The sequence below is a fragment of the Peromyscus leucopus genome, chromosome 1, assembly GCF_004664715.2.
Source record: "Peromyscus leucopus breed LL Stock chromosome 1, UCI_PerLeu_2.1, whole genome shotgun sequence".
Taxonomy (NCBI): domain Eukaryota; kingdom Metazoa; phylum Chordata; class Mammalia; order Rodentia; family Cricetidae; genus Peromyscus; species Peromyscus leucopus.
In genome coordinates this window covers 104,726,076-104,741,921 of record NC_051063.1, presented here as the reverse complement: position 1 = coordinate 104,741,921, position 15,846 = coordinate 104,726,076, and the positions used below count along the sequence as shown (strand labels likewise).

Here is a 15,846-nt window from a genome sequence, read left to right as displayed (position 1 = left end):
GGGACCCATCCAGAGATGCTCACTGAATCCTTCACAGCAAGGTCATCTATTTGGCAGGCACAGACCTTGCCACACTCCCTTCCCCGACAACCTCTCAGTGGACTTGTTCGCGCTTGGCTGGCCTGGGACTGTTCCAGGAATAAGCTGAGAGCTGGTGGGAGGATGGTCCCCATGAGCCACCATGGCTCCCTGCCTCCTCCTCCTCTTCCTCCTCCTCCTCCTCCTCCTCCTCCTCCTCCTCCTCCTCCTCCTCACTCTTCCTCTCCCGAAGCCTCCTCTCCCAACACTTCCCTCTCCATCTACCCCCTGCCCATCCTCCTCAAGGACTCAGTGGAAACCATGTACCTCCCGCGGCCCCCCAGCGCCGACTGCGGCTCCAGCCTGCTCTTGTTGGTTCTCTGAATGACTGTGCCTTCAGGGCACTTTTACAGAGCCACGTGCGCTGAACTGTCCCTTCTCTGAAATCAAAGCTTCTGGTTCCAGCTGTATAGCACTTACGTTTTATGTTAATTATGCCCTTTATTATATATTGGCTGGGATCACTGGACATTTTGTGGGTTAATGTCCTGTCTTCCCACCCATATTATGCTTTTGCTCCCAGAGTATTATGATTTGTCTCATGTGTGTGATGTTTATACTTGTTTATATGTCTACACTCATTTGTATGATGCCAGGTTGAATTTGAAGGTTTTCCTTATCAACCTCCTACCTTATATTTTGAGACAGTCTCTCACTAAACCTGCAGCTCATCGATCCAGCTAAGCTGGCTAGCCAAATGAGCTCCAAGGATCCACCTGTCTCCACCTCCCTAACCATTGGGATTACAGACTCATCTCTACACCTGGCTTCTTGTGTGAATGCCCGAGATCCAAACACAGGTCCCCCTGCTTGCACGGCAGCCCTTTGCCAACTGAGCTGTCTCCCAGCCCCTTATTTTTATACTTTGAGAAAGGTTTTGCTGTGTTGCCCTAACTGGCCTCACATTCCTGGCTTCAAGGGATCTTCCATCTCAGCCTCCTGAGTCTTGGGTCTACAGGCAAGTGCCACTCTGCCTGCCCAAACTAATCTTTGAAGGTCAGAACGGACTTTCTAAATCTCTTGCTTAAACTCTTGAGTGTTGACCCAGCTCTATAGCCTGGCTGTTGCTCACCCTTCCACTGTATCTCCCCCCCTTTGCCCTTAACCATCCAGCGGTTTGTCTTTTCTGTAAATGGACCCCCCTCTGTCTCTGTCATCTATGTATCTATGGATTTAACTACTTAGTCATCTATCTCTTCCTCCCTTTCTTCCCTCTGTTCTTTCTGTCTGGAATGTATGGAACATTCTACTCTTGACTTATTTCAATATATATATTATATATATATATATATATATATATAAAACAACACAGTGCTAAACATCATAAATACAATAAATATTTGCTCTCAAAATGAATGATTTGTTTGTAGATAATAATGAAAGAACTCTGAAAGAATTAGGCTTTTTGTAAGCCAGGCAGTTGCAGCTTAGCAGTGAGCTCTGTAAGGAAGGGTTTTGCTTAGGATTCTTCAGAAGGAGCAAGCCGCCCCTGAGTGCACCCTTTTGTGATCGGAGTTGTTCCTTTAATTTGAGAAGCATCGAGTTTACCCTGCGCAAGACCCAGGCCTGACTCTGATCCAAGCCGAGATGAGAAATGGCTATGCCTTCCCCAGCTCAGTCCTACAGGCACAAAAGGAATTCTGTGAGACATTTTCATGGCACACATGAAATACGCTTTATGGAGTAAGGAGCTGGTGATGGTTAAGCTTTAGAGAGAGGCGTGTCTGTGGCATGCTGGGCCATCCCTTTGCACCAGAACCACCTGGGCTTTCTCTTTTGCTTCCTCCCAGCTCCAGAGATCAGTGGTGGCTTCGGGGGAAAAGCAGTTACCAGTGGAGTACCGCATCAGCAAAAGGTAGGAAGGCCCACTCCCACCTGGGGCTGAGGACACAGCTGATTGCTAGGTCAGTAACAACCTTTCTTAGATGGCCTGTAGTTCAAGTTGTGGGAAACTATTATGAGAGACATTTCCACCCTGTCACCCCAGTGCCTGCACCAGATTATAATATTATCTGGAGATTAACTAAGAAGTCACCAGGAAAAGTCACTTGGAGAAAACTCCACCTTAGAGCAGAAAGCATGCATCTGGTGTCTTCTCAGAGTGCATTCCTACAAACATCTGTAATGTGTGTTCCTTCACACATCTGTAATTTGACTTCGCAGACTCCACTCCCACTCCTGACTCCTAGACAAAGCCTTCCAAGCAGCAGGCAAGAATGGACCCCCTGGACCTGCTGGCTTCTCAAGGAGCAGGCTCCAGTGTGGTCCCCAGACCTATCCTCCCCACCTCTTCCCTCCATCCCTCCCCTCCCCTCCACTGTGTATGTGCACAGTGAAGACAGGACTGGGGAGAGAATGAGAGGAGGAATGTCCATCTGAGCCACATGAGAAAGTGGCCTCAGCATCCCAGAGACAGGCTAGACCTCTAGGCTTGTGTTGTCCTCTGGGAGGGGATGTGAGAGACAGAGGCTTTGGTTCAGGATTATTTGGGCTTAATTGATTTTGTCTGGTACATCTAGGGACTGTGTGCACTGCATATTGCTGGGAGCAAGAAGCAGCTGAAGAGAAGGGTTCGCTTTGGTGACTGGTTTGAGGGGACACAGTTCGTCATGGCTAGGAAAGTGTGGTGGCGGGTGGTTCCATGGTGGCAGGAGTGGGCAGTGGAACCTCTTCACCTTCTTACGTCTCTGTGGAGCCGAGACAGAGGCTGGGGCTGGACTATGATCCTCCAGACCCACCCCCAGGTTCCACAACCTCCTAGAGCAGCAGCATCACTGTCTGGAGACCAAATGTTCAGACACCTGCCCCCATGGGGAGCATTCTCCATCCAAACCATTAGCAGGGACATTGGCGTTAAAAGTTGTTCTCTAAACCTTGGACTGTCTGCTTATCTGTATGTGCACCATGTGCATGCATTGAACCCAGAAGCCAGAAGAAGGCATTGTAATTGGGAAGGTCCAGACAGTTGTGAGTTGCCCAGTGTAGATGCTAGGAACTGAACCCTAGTCCTCTGTAAGAGCAGTAAGTGCTCTTATCCACTGAGCCTCTGTGTTTTCCTTCTTTGAAAGCAGTGGCTAATTTTGTCCTGGGTGTCTTTGCAAATCCAAGAGCATGTAGTTTAATAGGTAATCTGAGTGTAAAGTATGTGGAACAAATTAACCTGTCAGAGTGTCACTGGCCTTGCTTAGAGAACATAGCCTCATTTTTCTAGGGCCTCGATTCTGACTCCAATTGTTTTACATTGAAAGAACCTCAACAAGACATTCAGGAAGAGTCTGAATTGGGCTTTGACAGATCCTGGTTTGCCCGAGTTGAAACAGTTGTGACTCCCTTGGGTATCATAGCAGTCACCAACACACCTTACAGAACATCTCCATGGTGTTTCTCTCGGTTTTCTAAGATCCGGAAGTAGATATAATCATCACTCCCATTTACAGAGGAGCACACTGGCCCTTAGAGAGGTTAAAGGTTAAGCACTAACAGCATCTTGCAGCGATGAAGAACTGTTATTACTACTTTAGTTTCTTCCTCTCCTGTTCCTCCTTCCTTTCCTCACCACCCCCACGTTCCTGAGGGTGGGGTACACACCACCACATCCACAGTCATCGCTTTAAGTCCCAGCTCTTCTCCCAGTACTCTGCCTCCTCTGTAGGAGATGTCTTCAGGGCACAGCATTTTAAGGATGGGGTTTTGTCATCTTCAGCTCTGAGTCACAGCCCTGGGTTCTGTGAGCTTTTGCTCTGCTCAGCTCAGCACTAGCCTCAGAGAATGTTAGCTATGTTAATGTTGAAATAGTAAGCCAAGCACACTGGGCTGGCCTGACATGAGGGAGGACGAGGTGGTTAGGCTCGTGGCTCCTTCCCTCTAACTGGAAGGAGTTATTTGTTTATTCATACATTCATTCATCCATCTGTCTAGGGTTTCTACTGCTGTGAAGAGACACCATGACCACAGCAGCTCTCACAAAGGAAAAGATTTAATTGGGTGACTTACAGTTTCAGAGGTTTAGTCCATTATCATCATGGTGGGACATGGCAGCACGCAGACAGACATGGTGCTGGAGAAGGAGCTGAGAGTTCTACATCTTGACCCGCAGGCAACAGGAAGTGAACTGTGTAACCACACTGAGCATAGCTTGAGCAAAGGAGACTTCAAAGCCCACCCCCACAATGACACACTTCCTCTAACAAGGTCACACCTACTCCAACAAAGCCATACCTCCTAATAGTACCTCTCCCTTTGGGGGCCATTTTCTTTCAAACCACCACACCATCCACTCATTCACAGACATCATGTAGTCATTCCCAACATCAGATCACTGTTGTTCCAATTCTTGCTGTGTTTTAGTGCCTGGCTGAAGGACACAGTTGACCCAATGCTGGTGACCCTTGACCACCGAATTGCTGCCCTCACAGGCCTTGACATCCGGCCCCCTACGCAGAGTATCTCCAGGTGGTGAACTATGGAATCGGAGGGCACTATGAACCTCACTTTGACCATGCTACGGTAAGGATGGGATCAATGGCCAGTCTTCTGGGGGAGGGAGCCAGTGTGTTCTTCCTCAGAGGTAGAGGTCTGGAGGGCTCTCAGAAACTACTAAGGAAGGGCCTTGAACAAAGTCTTTTGTTTCCAGAATATCTGAAAGCTTTGGTTTCAGCTGATTACTGGATTCATTTTTCTTGTCTGTCCCCACCTTCCTCTTCCCCAGAATTTGTGAGTGGGAAAAGAATACGCTTGTAATAAAATTCTATCTCTTACTTCCTTGGGGACTTTTTCATGAAGATTGTCCTCAAGTCTCCCTCCTTTCTTTATAATCTCAACTGCTCACCATATTACCAGTAGCAAATATTTTTGAGGAATAAAAGCTTCCCAAGGGGGCAGCATGGTCAAATCATGGAATTACCACAGTGAACCCTATGAATACAATTAATATGCTGATGATTTTAAAATGAGCAAAACACATGAGATATACAGGTGATCAGTATGCAAATGAAAAGTCACAACATCATGAGGGGGAAAAAAAAAGACCTCCCTGCAATTCATCCATGGCGCCAACTTTATCAAGATCCCAAGAACTTTAAAAGTTCTTTTTAAAAGCCTTTCAGAGATGGCTCAGTAGGTGCAGTGTCTGCCATACAAACATGAGGACCTGGGTTTGAGTCCCCAGAGCCCACAGTACAAAGCAATCAGAGCACAGTAAGCACACCGTTAACCCCAGTACTTTTAGGGCGAATGGGAGGTGGAGACAGATGAATCCCCGGAAGACTTTACCCAGCTAGCCTGGCATCTGCTGCAGGCAAACAACAGAGAACCTGTCTCAAACAAGATGGAAAAGGAGAAAATATGCCCAAGATCGTCCTCTGACCTCCACATGTGCGCTGTGGCCTATACTTAGGCACACACACACAGAGAAAGAGAGAGAGAGAGAGAGAGAGAGAGAGAGAGAGAGAGAGAGAGAGAGAGAGAGAGAGAGAGATATGAGTATACAAGTTAAGGAAGGAAGCCACTCACAAGAGGTTTCATATTTTATGATTCTATTTACATAACTTTCTAGAAAAGACAAAACATGGAGATAGAAAGTAGACAACCCGGTTTTGTGGGGACAGGGTTGACTATAAACCTTCATCTGCACGTGGAAAGTTCTGAAACTAGATTGTGGGCAAGGTTGGGCAACTGTTAACATTTGCTAAAATTCAGCTAATAGCATTTACAGTGAGTGAATTCTCTGGTATGTAAGTTATATTTCAGATTGTTTCTTGATTAAAGAATGAGTGTGTGCCTTGGACAAACAATCTGGAGCAGCAATCTAATGACTGGATGTTTCTATGAGATAATCATCTTCTATAGTATGTATGTTCTTTGTTTTGTGGAGAAGCTAAGTGGAGAACCTCTTGTCTAATTTTTCCCGTGACAATCATTTGTTCGATTTGTATAGAATTCACTCCTGTGAATATCCAAAAAATGAATGTTCATTAAACAGTCTATGGAGTACCTGGCAGAAAAGATGGACACACACTCGACTTGGTGTAGTCCAGGGTTGTGTGCTGTCCTTGACAGCCTCATTTTATCCTTTTCTGCGCTAATGGTAGATCCTGGCTGTCACTCCGGGATCGTTTACACAAAATAACCATCTGCTCTATTTCTCGCAGTCGCCAAGCAGCCCCCTGTACAGGATGAAGTCTGGGAACCGAGTTGCAACATTTATGATCTATGTGAGTTATGTGGCTATTTTATCATATGGATTTTCAAAGTGATTTCATGTGTTTGTTTTATCTGGTACTGAACACAAAAATCTCCAGGATTTTTTAAGCTTCAGACAGCATTATTTTGTTAGGCATAGACATTAGGGGATATTAGACAGATTTCTGTCCTTAGAGAGTTTGCAGTGTGAAGGTCTAAATATGACCTTGCCTAGACAGTGGATCAGGATGAGGAAACTAGGAGACCATGGACTTGAACAACACAGGAAGAGGATACAGTTGTCTCCCACCTTAAGGTCTAGAAGCCTAGTTGGTACTGAAAGGCACAGACCCATCAGTGAGCCTATGAACTTGTAGGAGAAAGAGAAGAGAAGGAGCAGTTTATACTCCAAGAGGGAGAGTGAGGAGATAAAAAGTTGGCATATGTGCTGCCAAAGCGAGCACAAGATAAAAAGTTGGTAAGTACCTCTGATAAGCAGTGGAAATCCTCTGCCTGTCTCCAGTAAAGTCCACACCTTAAATAACACACTGAAGTGATCAATTGGCCTCTTCTCTGAGTCCCTAGCCTGGTCCCACAGGTTCAGTCCCAGCCTTCATCAACCTTACTAGCCTTCAGACTATGAAGTTTTACTTTCATCTACACAAACCAGTCCTATTCCAATCATCTATCACTTAGAAGCAATCCTTTATTGGGGGAGATTTATGAATGCTTCTTAGTCTTTTGGCTAAGGTCAAGTGTAGATGAGACTCACTACTGTTAGTGGAAGGGTCAACATACCAACCACAAGAGCTCTGAATAGCACCCCAAGATGAAGGCCTGCCTTCACGCTCCCTGTGAGAACAGGAACTCCCTCTTCCCTGAGGGCTGATCTGGTCTCCACAGCACAGCCAGGAAGGGCGCTCAAAGGCTGGCATTCAATATCATTTCTATGTTCATGATTCCAATGTGGCCCAGCATACTTCCTATAGCAAGAGAATGCCCTCTAGAAAGTGCCATAGAACTCTGTGCCTGTCACTTTTATCCTACCAAGCAAGTGTAGGGAAAAAAACGTCATAAGGCCAATCAGTGTTGTAGGGACCTAAGATGGGCCCAGGTATCTCCAGTGCTTACATCTCTACATTGGTATAGACATCAGAAATTTCCCAAGACAGTTGTTGAGGTTTGTGGGAAACACAAGCAATATGGGAGGGAGGGAATATTCTTTAAGAAAGAGAATTTAGCTGAAAGCCAACCAGGTGGTGATTTTTCTGCTTAGACTGGACATAAGATCAGTGTGGATATGACAGTCTTAACTCATAGGACTCTTGTCCAGACCAAGTGAGACCATATATTTGTAGAGACTTAGTATAATGCCTGCCATAAATGCCAACTATTAATCAATGTGAACTATGAGTGTGTATATTTTTCTAGATGGTAAGATGACAAGGGCTGTTGGTTTTTTTAAACTTACATATATTAAAATGTGTATATTGTATTTTATTATTTCTTTGAAAATCAGAAGGAAAAAAATCCCTTTATATTAAGAAAATACATCCAGAGCTGAGATTGTTCTGTCAATAGAGTGTTTGCCTTACAAACTTCCATGACAGGACCAGTGTGAAAATCCAGGCTTAGAGACCAGGGCTGGGGAGATAGAGACAGGCAGATCCATGGGGCTCAGGGGCGAGCTAGCCAACCCTCCCCCACCTCCCGGGCAAGTCCCAAGTCAGAGAGAGACACTGTCTCAAAAAACAAGGTGGACAGTGTCTGAGAATTGACATCTGGGGTTGACTTTTGGCACATTCATGCAAGTGCACACACAGGGATGGCAGGTATAACACCTAATTATTCCTCAGTGTCTTAGGGTTACTATTGCTGTGATGGAACACCAAGATAAAACAACTTGGGAGGAAAGGGTTTATTTGGCTTGCTCTTCTACATCACTGTCCGTCATCAAAGGAAGTTAGAACAGGAACCTGGAGGCAGGAGCTGATGCCGGGCCATGGAGAGGTGCTGCTTACTGGCTTGCTCCCCATGGCTTACTCAGCCTGCTTTCTTATAGAACTCAGGACCACCACCCCTGGGGTGGCTCCACCCACAGTAGGCTGGGCCCTCCCCCATCAATCACTAATTAAGAAAATGACTTACAGGCTTGCCTACAGCCCCATCTTATGGAGGCCTTCTCTTTTCTTTCTTTTTTTTTTTTTTTTTTTTTTTTTGGTTTTTCAAGACAGGGTTTCTCTGTGTAGCTTTGTGCCTTTCCTGGAACTCACTTGGTAGCCCAGGCTGGCCTCGAACTCACAGAGATCTACCTGGCTCTGCCTCCCGAGTGCTGGGATTAAAGGCGTGCGCCACCACCGCCCAGTTTTTTTTTGTTTTTTTTTTGGTTTTGGTTTTGGTTTTGGTTTTGGTTTTTTTGTTTTGTTTTTTTGTTTTTTTTTGGGGGGGAGGCCTTTTCTTAATCCGGGTTCCCTCCTCTCAGATGACTTTAGCTTGTGTCAAGTTGACATAAAACTAGTCAGCACACTTAGCTTAGGTAACCAAGAAGGAATCTGAGTGGTCTGAGGACGGCAGTGGGCTAAGTAAACAGTTCTTATGATGCCCACCCTTTCCTGGTTGAGATCCTTACAGAGAAACAGATTCACTCAAAAATATTTGAGGAGCGGGAGAGGTGTCTGAGCAGTGAGGAGAGGAGTCTGAGCAGTGAGGAGAGGAGTCTGAGCAGTGAGGAGAGGAGTCTGAGCAGTGAGGAGAGGAGTCTGAGCAGTGAGGAGAGGAGTCTGAGCAGTGAGGAGAGGAGTCTGAGCAGTGAGGAGAGGAGTCTGAGCAGTGAGGAGAGGTGCTGTTCTTGCAGAGAGCAAGAGTTTGTTCCCAGCATCTGCATCAGGCAGTGTACAACTGCCTGTGGCTCCAGCTTTTCTGAACTCCAAGGCACCTGCATACACACACACACACACACACACACACACACGCACGCACGCACGCACGCACGCACGCACGCACGCACGCACGTATGCACATGCACATGCACACAGAGGCATACACATAATTTTTATGTGTATGTATGAATGCTTTGCCTGCATGTATGTTTGTGTGCCTGGTGCCCAAAGAGGCCAGAAGAGGATTCTTGGATCCCCTGGAACTGGAGTTACAGGTGATTGTGAGCTGCCACATGGGTGCTGGGAACCAAACCTGGTCCTCAGCAAGAATAGGTGCTTTGACCAATGAGCTGTCTCACCACCCCTACACATAACTTTTAAAAAGTAAATAAATATTTTAAAAAAGTTGGAATCTACTTATTATAGCCCTCCATCAAGATGGTAGCCAGAAACAAAAATAAGGGGAGAATTCCATAATCTTGCCCACTGGTGAGAAGCTCCATGGGTGAGTAGCAGCACCCTCTCAGAGGTTCACTGAATTTGGAAGTTGGATGAGTGACTTCTAAGGATTTCTCCCCTAACTGAAACAGAGAAGCCCTGCACACTGTGCAGAAATGACCTCTGAGTTCATGAGTACATGACAGAGGACTGTCAGCAGCTATCTTAACTCTGGCTTCTTCCTCTTCATGATAGCTGAGCGCAGTAGAAGCTGGAGGAGCCACGGCCTTCATTTATGCCAACTTCAGTGTACCTGTGGTTAAGGTGAGCGGGGTCTCGCCCTAGAGGATGTGGTTGTGATGGTGTGTGACGGTGAAGAACTCACCCCTCTCTGCAAGCTGATGCCTGGGAGACGGATAAAAAGAGATTCTTCTGGAATCTCAAAGGCCATGTCCCATTCTGTCTTAGAGTTCCTATTGCTGTGAAGAGACACCATGACCATGACAACTCTTATAAAGGAAACCATTTAATGGCATGGCTTACAGTTTTAGTCTGTTGTCATCATGGTGGGACATGATGGTGTACAGACAGACATAATACTGGAGAAGCAGCTGAGAGTCCTACATTTTGACCCGCAAGCAACAGGAAGTGGTCTGTCTCACTGGGTATGGCTTGAGCGTATATGCCTGCCTCCACAGTGACACACTTCCTCCAAGGCCACACCTACTCCAACAAGGCCACACCTACTAATAGTGCGACTCCCTTTGGGGACCATTTTCTTTTGAACTACCCACACATTCCTGTCACTACAACATGTCCTTGTGGTCCTATTTGTTGTTTTATTTCCACATCTGTTACAGTAGATGATGACAGGCCTGTCTTCCTTGTCACTGTGGCTTCCTCAGAGGCTAAGAACTCAGAGTCACCCCCATGTTCTCCACAGTAACTAGTTCCCCACAGAGCTAAGGCACTAGGGTCTCAGAGCAAGGCTCAGAGCCCTGCCCTGGAGCTCACAGAGAATTTCAGCCATGACAACACACAGCAGTGGCAGCCGTGGCTCTCCAGAGAGCCAGCGCTGACAGGTTTGTTTTGTGGGTGACCATTTCCTCCATGTTTCAGAAGGATCACACATGCCCTTAGTAACCCGGGAAGGAGATGGATTAGAGAGGCTGAGCTCAAGCCCTGAGCACAGTGCCTGGTGCATCCTGAGTGGGGCATGGCCACGCTTCCAGTGCTTCTTCCTGGCTCCATCTAGTCTGATGGCCATGGTTAAAGGGAGCCTGAGGGTGTGGCTAAGAACACAGTGCAGGAAGAACAGAGGCTATGAGGTCAGAGAACAGGGGCTTGAATCTTCTCTTTTTTTCTTTTTCTCCTCTTTTTTTTTCTCTCTCCCCTCCCCCTCCCCCTCCCCTTCCTTCTCTCTCTTTTGAAACAGGGTTTCTCTGTGTAGTTTTGGTGCCTTTCCTGGAACTCACTCTGTAGACCAGGCTGGCCTCGAACTCACAGAGATCCGCCTGCCTCTGCCTCCCGAGTGCTGGGATTAAAGGTGTGCGCCACCACCGCCCAGCAAGGGGCTTGAGTCTTAACTTTCTTCTTAGTTGCATGATTTCAAGACCCCAGTGGGTGGAGGATGGTGGTGCACTTGTTTTCAGCTGTGTGGGGGATATCTCCCACCCTGTGGGTCATCTCCCACCCTGTGGTCATCTCCCACCCTGTGGGGTATCTCCCACCCCGTGGGTCACCCTCCACCCTGTGGGTCATCTCCCACCCCGTGGGGTGTCTTCCACCCCGTGGGGTATCTCCCACCACGTGGGTCATCTCCCACGCTGTGGGATATCTTCCACCCTGTGGGTCATCTCTCACCCCGTGGGTCATCTCCCACGCCGTGGGATATCTTCCACCCTGTGGGTCATCTCTCATCCCGTGGGTCATCTCCCACCCTGTGGGTCATCTCCCACCCCGTGGTCATCTCCCACCCATGGGTATCTCCCACTCTGTGGGTCTTGTTGGGTATCTGTCCGCAGTGACCCTGTGAGCCTGGGCTTGCCTGGCTCCCAGCACTGGGCCACATTGTCCTAGTCTGCTTTCATCTCTGTCTCTCTTGGGCCCCCCAAGAGCAGAGCCAGATGCGGCCTGTCTCCACATGCCCAGGCCTGGAGCCCAGCAGGCCGTGAGGCAGTGCCCACACCTGGTGGCAGCTTCCACCCTCCTGTGCCTTTCAATGCCTGCTTGCTCCAAACCGCACGGAGGGAAAAGAGTTTCCTATTTCACGGCATGAATTCTGTGTCCTTATTCACATGCCTACCAAAAGTCCAGGATGCTGGGCTGACCCTCCCACCCTCCCCATCCCCCCCCCGGGGGGGGCGGGGGCTGGGCCCTCTCGTTTTCAGAACGCTGCCCTGTTTTGGTGGAACCTGCACAGGAGTGGAGAGGGGGATGGAGACACACTTCATGCGGCTGCCCTGTCCTGGTGGGAGATAAGTGGGGTAAGGCCTGTCTTTGTGGGTGAGAAAATGGGGGGAGGAGGCATGGAGAAGTGGAATGGGGAGTGGGTGGAGACGGACGGCAGAGCCCCCTTCTGGAGGCTTCGTGGTACTGCTGAGTGCCAGCGACGTGGATAGATGAGCAGTCAGTGTCCCAGCAGATTGGGGCCTGGGAAGAGTAGGTGTCAGCAGAGCGTCATAGGCCTGGCCAGGATGCTTCATGTGAGCACGAAGGAGAGGCATGAGACACCAGAGCGCCTTCCCAACCTCTGCATCAAGGCGAACACTGTCAAACCCACTCCCCCATTTAGCTCTGCCCCAAAGGAGTGGTCAGGCAAGAAGCCATGACAGGGTGGACTCCTTCATGGTGGGCGGACATGTTTATTGGCAGGTGTGGCCAAGAGCACCTCGCTCTGAAGCCAGAAAGGAAAATGGCTGTCACATTGACGGGGACACCAGGAGAAGCAAACGCTTTCTTCCCTGTTACCCCGGAGTGGCTTCACTTTCCCTGGGGCTTTTAGAATGGAGAACGCCCAGGTGCCACACGTGTGAAAATCAGTACGCCATTAGCAAGATCTGCTGAGGATTTCTGGAGGGCGCTGTGCTTGCTCTGCTGGGAGCAGCAGATTGTGCAGTCGGGCCGGGACTGGACTAGGCAGACAGCAGGATTTTGGACTGTGCTCCCATGCCCTGTGACGAAGCGCGCTGCGGCCATCTCCCTGCTGAGACCCTCTCCCCCCACCTGCCCTCCTCAGTGGCCAACAAGTGGATACACGAGTACGGGCAGGAATTCCGAAGACCCTGCAGCACCAACCCTGAAGACTGAGCACTGGCAGACGGCAGCCTGTCAGAGAAGCCAGGAACCAAAGCCACGGGTGAAGAGGAGCGCGGCCTCCCGAAGGAAGGCCTCACGGCAAGGCCCGTGGGTGGGAGTCGAGAGATGGTCTTTACCTGGAACTCCTCTCGCCCCCAAGAATTTACATCTGGTCTACTGCAGCTGTGAGACTCAGAACAGCCTGGGTAACACAAGAGGCCCACGGGGTTTCGAGTGCTCAGACACCCTTGGGAGTGAAAGGGGGAACTCAGGATAGAACTGTTGTTTAGCGTGTGCAACTCCATACCTAGGTTCTGTTCATTAGCATGAACACATACTACACATACATACACTACACACACATACTACACACACACACACACACACACACACACACACACACACACACACACACAATCTGGAAGCATCAGGCTGCTCCAGCAGGACTACCTGACTCAGAGGTCTCCATCCCCATCACGAGTGGGTATTGTCATGTGATGATTTTTTTTTAAAGTGGAAAACAATTTTGTTTTCTTTTTTATGAGTTTTGATTGTCATTAAAATGTTTTTAAATCACCTCTTCTAACAGAATAGTCTTCCATGATGTTGAACGAGAAAAACCAAAGTAGTGCTATTGATGGATGTTCCTGTGGGCCAGCCCCCCCTCCCGTTGCCCCGTTCTGGACTTGCCGACATTCTGTTCTTCCACAGCACCATCTCTCCCCGCTCTCAGGCCTCCCCATCCTCGGGGAGCCTCCCTCATTCCACAGGGTCCCTTTGAGAGGCTTTCCCTGACCACTCTTTCCAGTCCTCTGTGTCCCCCCTGTGTCCCCTGCTGATGCTCCTGAGACCTGAGCAGATGTCATTCCTGTGTTAATGTGGGCCACTTGCTTTCCTGGTCCCCTGTGCTCTGTAGATGCCTCTGTTGGAGCCGCATCTCACTGCATCTCCACACTTGCCTCTCAGAACCCCCTAAGCACTTGCCTGCGTTCTTAGACACCCCACCCACCCCACCCCACCCCACCCCACACAAAGGGGCAGGTTTGAAATAAGCAGGCAGAAGCAGAAGTTTTATAGGCTAAAGCCTGCCGAGGCCCTCACTGCAGAAGGCCAAGTGAGCAGCAGTAAAGCGGACGGTGGTGACTGAATGAATGTTTGTGCCAAGAGATACTGAGGCTGGCTGGCCCGGGCTCCTCCCCGGATGTGGGTGTGCTTTGCTCAGAAGAAGCCACCAGTGAAAGGACTGGGCAGTTAGACTCTGTTCCTCACACCTCGCCTCTGCCTTCCCCATGCTCTGCTGACATGCGCGCTCTCACTTCCAGTGAGGACTCTGACGTTCTGATGTCCGGCTTCAGAACGTGGGATGTATTTATGTGGAGTGTGCCAGGAAATCACCAAATGACTGTCACCGTTAGACCCTGCCTCTTCTGGTCCCACAGGAGTTGGCCTGAAAGAAAGCTCCACTGCACCGGGACCATCCCGCTGCTCTAAGCTCAGGCCTCTTTCTCAGTTACTGGTTTAGTCCGAGCGAATCGTAGCAATGGTGCCCATTGGGAGCTTACTCAGATGATGTGATTCCAGAGACCATGGGTCGTGAGACGCCTCGGCGGGTAAAAGTGCTTCCTGTGCAGTTGTGACAACCGTGGTCACCTGCCTAGTGAGAAAGGGACTTCTGTCACCAAGCCTGTCATAGTTCCTTCTCTGTTGCTGTGTTAAGACATCGTGACCAAGGCATACAGAAGGAAGTGTATTTGGGGCTTATCAGTTCAGAAGGTAGTTCACGACCACTGTGGCGGGGAGCGTGGCAGGAGGCAGGCGTGACACTACAGCAGTGGCTGAGGGCTCACATCTATGACTCAACCATGAGGCAGAGAGAGAAACCTGGAATGGCACAAGTCTCTTGAAACCTCAAGTCGGCCCCTGGGTGATGAACCTCCTTCAACAAGGCCATGTCCTAATCCCTCCCGAACAGTTCCACCAGCTGGGGTTAAGTATTCAAACACGTGAGTCTGTGGGGGCCGCTCTCACCCAAACCACCGCGGGACCGTCCACACATTCACCCCTGCCCAGGCCTCTGGTGTGGCTCTGGTAGTCAGGTGTACACTGGGCTGGGAGTTGCCGCCTGATCCAGGACACTGCTATGCAGCCTTGGGCCAATCACTTCTGGGTCAGAGCTGCCTCTCACCTGCAGAAGTCAAGGCCAACTCGCCTGCCTTCCTGTTCCTCAGAGGGGTGGGGTCTCCCAGGTTGTAAGTGACATCTGTTATCCTATGCTCAGGTTTCTCGGTCCTCAGGAGGTGGCATCTTCCCTGACCATCGGAAACACCCCTTCTCACCCTTAGTTAGTGGCTCAGGCCACCCACCTTGGGAGATGCTAGCTGAAAGGTTAGTCTCAGGCTCCAAGCTGGGGTTTTCTAGCAAAACCTCTCCGTGGGGAGAGGAAGCCAGCTGGTGATCTAAGGGTGCCGAGATGGCCTAACTTGCTGAGCCCTACACCCAGGCTACAGTGTGTTAGATTCTGGTGGCTGATGCAGTGGATGACTAGACAAGGCTACAGTCGGCTCCCAGACCACAGATATGTGTGTAAGCATTCTGTATACGCCCAGCTTGGGGGGGGGGGTCCTCGTCTGGCTCCCAGACCACAGATATGTGTGTAAGGATTCTGTAAATGCCCAGCGGGGTGTGTGTGTGTGTGTGTGTGTGTCTGTGTCTCATCTGGCTCCCAGACCACAGATATGTGTGTAAGGATTCTGTATACGCCCAGCGGGTGTGTGTGTATGTGTGTGTGTGTGTGATCTGGCTCCCAGACCACAGATATGTGTGTAAGGATTCTGTATACGCCCAGCTGGGGGGGTGTCTCATCTGGCTCCCAGACCACAGATATGTGTGTAAGGATTTTGTATACGCCCAGCTGGGGGCGGGTGTGTGTGTGTGTCTCATCTGGCGTCATCAGCAGGCGACTGCGTCCCAGCCT

At 49.4% G+C, this 15,846-nt stretch overlaps 1 protein-coding gene across 1 annotated transcript in view; it reads left to right on the top strand.

Moving 5' to 3' along the window:
* P4ha3 (prolyl 4-hydroxylase subunit alpha 3) overlaps window positions 1-12,977 on the top strand; it is a 33,577-nt gene extending 20,600 nt beyond the window's left edge. Inside the window, 8 exon segments of the mRNA XM_028877524.2 lie at window positions 1,869-1,933; window positions 4,426-4,505; window positions 4,508-4,584; window positions 6,228-6,290; window positions 9,831-9,899; window positions 11,966-12,026; window positions 12,029-12,061; window positions 12,814-12,977. Of these exon segments, the coding sequence (XP_028733357.1) occupies window positions 1,869-1,933; window positions 4,426-4,505; window positions 4,508-4,584; window positions 6,228-6,290; window positions 9,831-9,899; window positions 11,966-12,026; window positions 12,029-12,061; window positions 12,814-12,884 (519 nt within the window). The 3' untranslated portion in view covers window positions 12,885-12,977.
* Window positions 12,978-15,846: the final 2,869 nt, after the last annotated feature.